This window comes from Lactuca saligna, chromosome 3 (genome assembly GCF_052625555.1).
Source record: "Lactuca saligna cultivar CGN05327 chromosome 3, ASM5262555v1, whole genome shotgun sequence".
Taxonomy (NCBI): Eukaryota; Viridiplantae; Streptophyta; class Magnoliopsida; order Asterales; family Asteraceae; genus Lactuca; species Lactuca saligna.
Window position 1 is genome coordinate 177,343,405 of NC_136419.1, and position 5,861 is coordinate 177,349,265.

At 33.2% G+C, this 5,861-nt stretch overlaps 1 protein-coding gene across 1 annotated transcript; it reads left to right on the forward strand.

Annotated features, from left to right (window-relative positions):
* The first annotated feature begins 1,781 nt into the window (after positions 1-1,781).
* Positions 1,782-5,266, forward strand: LOC145037531 (BTB/POZ and MATH domain-containing protein 4-like). The gene is made up of 4 exons (XM_078986219.1): positions 1,782-2,363; positions 2,451-2,793; positions 2,895-3,168; positions 4,789-5,266. The coding sequence occupies exons 1-4, from the start codon at positions 1,969-1,971 to the stop codon at positions 4,995-4,997; spliced, it is 1,221 nt and encodes a 406-aa protein (XP_078842345.1). The 5' UTR covers positions 1,782-1,968; the 3' UTR covers positions 4,998-5,266.
* The last annotated feature ends 595 nt before the right edge of the window (positions 5,267-5,861 follow it).

Genomic DNA, 5,861 nt, shown 5'->3' on the forward strand with positions numbered 1-5,861 from the left:
TCCTAACACCAAAACAAGCTTGCATCCATGAATGGTTTCATAATGAGCTCCAAATGGCCCTAAACTACCCCATGGAGAGATCTAATGAATGAATGAACAAGGTATAGACTTTATACCTCAAATGAGTTGGGAATGTGACAAAATCTCTGGATCAACTTGTTTCCTATTGATCTCTCAAGCTTCCTCTTTCTTCTCAACCTTTAAAAGCACACAAAATGGCATAAAAAGCTCAAGAACACTCATAAATTGATTTGGGTTTCGAGAATAGGGTCCGAGGGTGATGGAGGCTGGAGTGGAGGCCATATAAGTTGTTTAACTAGGGTGCAAACCCTAAGATTTAGGGTTTCATCCAGACAGATCTACTCGTCAAGCCGGGGCTTTCGACTCGACGAGTAGACTCTTCGTCCAAGATTCGCATCTACTTAACAAGTCGGGGCCTCCAACTTGTCGATTGCCAGTGTAAAATTGAAAAAATTAATATCTACTTTAATAAATGAATATCCATTTTGCCACATGTCAATTTCTCATAAGTTTTGACACTTGTTATTTTGTGGTATTTTTGAATTAAATAATATCCACATGTTAGTTTCTCGGTTTTTTAAATTTTAAAATTAAAAAGCCACATAATACATATAGCTATATAAGTAAAATATTAAATGTAATAAATTTGATTTTAAATTGCAATAAATATGTTTTTTTTTTCTTTCTTATTTTAAAATTTAATTTTAAAAAATACTTAATGTTTACATTCTGATATTTAATTTTTTTAGTTAACTTATATAATACATGAGTTTCACACATAATTTAAAATACGTATCAAGAACCAGACGTTACATACAATTTGTTATAAGTATTTTTTGTTTATCTGGGAGACTGAGACTAATTCGTAGGAACAAGATGGGTCGATGTGTGTGTGAGAGAGAGAATATAAATATTTTATGAAAGGAAATAATTACCCTTGATATCACGATAATTGATAAATTTTCCATTGACTCTTACACAAGGTAAAAACTATAAATAATACAACATTATAATAAATATAAATATAGCCATATAAAGCTATCCTAAACAGATTTAAAGAATAAATTTCATCTGGAACGAACAAACTAATGTTAACAAAGACAGAATAATACCTTCGCCAATATATGGTTATTGTGTTTCGTTTATGAAATCAATGAGAATTTTACCGGTTATCATTTCTCATGAGAAAAATGTAGACTATAATATAAAGGCGAAAATAAAGGTTTTATTTATTTGTACAAAATCAGAATATTAAATGGTTGTATTGTACAAAGTCAAAACGTAAAATGGTTTAATTATACAAAATAATAATATAAAATGGTTTTTCACATTTCAAGATAATAAATTGAGATTTTTTTTGAAGTTATAAATGTCAGGCAACCAATTATTAAGAATTTACTGGTTACGAAATATTATTTTAGACATTATCATAAATTAAAATTGTTTTATTATACCAAATAATAACATAATAATTTTTTGGAGTATTATTGGATAACTGAAAGTTTTTTTTTTTTCAGTTAGCATTTAAAACTTAACTTTTCTTTTGGAAAAATAAATAATAATAATAATAAAGAGATAATTATTAAAAATATCAGCCGTGTTATAATATTTTCAATCAGATAATCCATTCAAAAAAATAGATAGTGAGATAGATTAATAGATGCATTTAATATTGAAGGGGTTATATTTTTGACAATTATCATTTTAGAATCTAACGTGGTGTAAATATCTTTACAGGTGAGATATATATTGCCAGTTGAGTGAAATCTCGACATTTCAAAGAGCGTTTGCGCACTACACAGAGAGAGAAAGAGAGAAGCAAAACCCTCGAATTTCCCCTCTCATCATCTCGATTTCCAAATCCGTTCCTGAAAAATCTTTTCTCGAATCCATTTGTGCACGATTTGGGTCAATATTCCCGGTTGATCAACCCGACAAGATATACTAATGTCAGACAATGAGAAGATCGCCGTCGCCATGGCGGATTCATCGACGAGCTCTCGGTCGGTGACGCAGACGGTGAACGGCTCTCACCAGTTCGTAATTCAGGGCTATTCGTTAGCGAAGGGTATGGGAATCGGGAAACACATCGCCAGTGATAATTTCACGGTGGGAGGTTTCCAATGGGCTGTATACTTCTACCCCGATGGAAAAAACCCCGAAGATAATTCCACTTATGTTTCGCTTTTCATTGCGCTTACCAGTGAAGGTTCCGATGTAAGGGCTTTGTTCGAGTTAACTCTTGTAGATCAGAGTGGGAAAGAGAAGCACAAGGTTCATAGCCATTTTGATCGTTCTTTGGAAAGTGGTCCTTATACATTAAAGTACAGAGGCAGCATGTGGTAGGTTTTTTCTAACATTCTATTTACTGTTATTGCCAAGCAACTTCGTAATTGCCACTTAACCTTTCTTGTTCTATTCTTGATTAGGGGATACAAGCGTTTCTACAGGCGACAATTGCTTGAAACGTCAGATTATCTCAAGGACGATTGTTTGAAAATCAATTGCACTGTAGGAGTGGTGGTTTCTGCAACAGATTGCCCTAGGTTACATTCAATCAAAGTCCCAGACTCTGATATCGGATCAAATTTCGGTATGTTGCTTGAAAATATGGAAGGTTCTGATGTTATCTTCAAAGTGGGTGATGAAAAATTTCATGCTCATAAGTTGGTGTTGGCTGCTAGATCCCCTGTGTTCCGATCTCAATTCTATCAACATGACAGAGATCATGAAGACATTGTTGTTACTGACATGGAGCCTAAGGTTTTTGAGGTAATTACGCTATCATTGCTAACACTTTTTTGGGATTTAATAATTTAATCTATCACACAAATAACGAAAGTTGAATTATTAATTACACTTTTCTGCAACAGGCGATGCTACACTTTATTTACAGAGATGAACTTACAGATGAATTGGTGGCTTCAAGTTCATCCAGTGAACAAAATGTATCCGATTCAGTAGTAGCCAAATTATTAGCTGCTGCTGATCGATATGATTTGACTAGACTCAGAAGGATATGTGAGTCGCGTCTCTGCAAGGGTATATCCGTAATTTCAGTTGGTAGAATTTTAGCATTGGCAGATAATCATCATGCTATGGAGCTTAAAGCTGTTTGCCTAAGATTTGCATCAGAAAATCTTGCAGGTATATCTATCTATCTATCTATCTCATCTTTAATCTTTAAGGTTTGACTATTATTGATTGTATAAATAAGGGTAAATTGTAGTTTGTGTTTTTTTATCAATATGGGCGATGTACTTTAATTTCTTCCCATAATAGCAACATACTTGCCTTTTGTGATTTTTTAAGTTTTTTGCTGATGTGGCATTGCAAATGGCAAATCAGTGTAAAAGGAAATGTTGCCATGTCAGCATGTTTTTACTTAATGTACAAAGTAAAGATTAAATCCCATGAGTTGTTAATTGCTTATGACACTTAAACATGGTATCTTTTTAAAGTTAAAGTTTGAGTAAATTACATGAATTGTCCCTGTGGTTTGGACCAATTTGCGTGTTTCGTCCCTGTGTTTTGTTTTTCACTTGGACCATCCCTTAATTAGTTTTAAACTTGCATGTTTGGATCCTGATAGACCTAAAAAGACTATAATGCCCTTATGTATTTCTTTTTAAAAAATTTTGTTTTTTGTTTCCTCTTTATAATTTAAAGAGTAAATTATTGAAATTGTCCCTATGGTTTGGTCAAAATTGCACGTTTGGTCCCTAACCTTTTTTTTTGTACTCGGATCGTCCATGTGGTTTGATTTTGTCCAAATTAGTGAAAAAAATCCTTTTGTGTATTTTAACAGGAGATAACAGATTACAAGATTTTCCCAAAATAATAAGACTTTTCTGTTCAATAAATAAACATTTAGGACTTGATCAAAAACCTTCCCAAAATAATTGGACTTTTCTACATAAAACCCTTTAAAAAAAATAAAAAACAAACTAGATAAAGAAGATAACAAAAAAAGTTAAAAAAAATAGAAAAACATAAGGGCATTACCGTCTTTTTAGGTCTAGCAGGGACGTAACATGCAAGTTTAAAACTAAATGGGGATCTTCCGAGTGAAAAAAAAATACATAGGGACGAAATGTGCAGATTGGGCCAAACCACAGGGATGATTCTTGTAATTTAATCGTAAAGTTTCTGCCACCTCATGTAAAATAACCTTAAGAACCGGTTGCCATTCAAAAATTCTTAAAAAAAAGAGTACACTACACAAATAGTCCCTATGGTTTGGGGTAATTTGCACGTTTGGTCCCTAACTTATTATTTATTTTTTTTAACTTGGAAGGTCTCTACAGTTTGTTTTTGTTGCGTGCTAGGTCCTTGTCTTACCTAAAAAGACTATTTTGCCTTTGGATTTTTAATTTATTTAAATAAGGTGGGGTAGGTAAGGGAAGGTAAGGTAATGTGAGGTGTAAGTGGGGTTCGGGGTGTGTATTTAAATAAATTAAAAAAATCATGGGCAAAAGAGTTTTTTTAGGTAAGACAGGGACCTAGCACACAATAAAAACAAACAGTAGGTACCTTTCCGAGTTAAAAAAATAAGTTAGGGACCAAATGTGCAAATTATCCCAAACCATAGGGACCATTCCTGTAATTTACTCTAAAAAAACATATTTTATCTGTAATGTTATCCAAATATAAAATAAATGTTCACTGCTATAATTTGATATATATTATACCATAAATCCATAATTTAAAAACGAAAAAAAAAACTGTGTTGATAATTTCTTATCAACATTTGTTGTTGAAATGCAGCTGTAATGAGATCAGATGGGTTTCAGTATCTGAAAAGCAACCACCCAGCATTGCAATCAGAGATTCTGAAGACAGTGGCTGGTTGTGAAGATGGGTATAACAGTGGCGGCAGTGGTGGTGGTGATGGTGGTAGTAAATCCCGGAGCGTTTGTGCTCAGCTTTCAGATGGCGGAGATACTAGCGGCAGGAGGGTAAGGTCCAGGAGTTGATGGGTTTTGTTTAGTGTAATTGAGGTGGTTGTAATTGTATTACAAGGAAATATAGAAAAGACAAGGCGGTGATGGTGGTGGTGGTGGTGGCTGATCGGAAAGTTGTATGACATGCAGGTTGTGTTGTGAAGTGTATGCTGAATCTGTGTATAATTTTCATTCTCACTTGTTTCTTGAAAGAACTTTGTCAAAATTGTACACATGAAAAAAGAAGTTGTAGTGGAAAGAAAATCTTGAGCGTCTAATAATCTACATGATGATTAATTTAACCTGAGTTATTTAGTGCTAAGAGTTAAATGAGTAGCATAAATATACAGCTAAAAGTGGAAAGGGCAGATCGAAAGTTGTTTTAGGTGTAATTTTTAGCATATACAACTTATAAAAAATGTTATTGTTACTAGAATAGTATAATTAATTATTATATATAACTAGATAAGGAACCCTGTGTTGTGGGGGTTGGATTTGCCACATGATAAACATAGGCAGCAAGACCAAGTCTACATGTAACATGGCTTTGATCTTCCTGCTGAAATCAAATCAACCCAAAATCTAAAACAGTTATTAGCCCCCCAAAAGGCAAATATTTTGACGACTCCAACAACTTGATTTGAGGAAGATTACTCTACCCATTTGATCCTTCGTCTTTTTATCAAACATCTTCAGGATTCACTAACACTAAATAAATCACTAATAAGTTTCATAGCAAGTTCAACACCAAATAAATCACTAATAAGTTTTATAGCAAATTTGCAATCTATAAAGAAAACCAATCAAGAATCAAACCAATCATAGCTACACCAATCAAATATTGAGTTAAGTCAACTATGAGTTTAGATTTGGGTTTGGAAAAGTTAAATAAGGTAA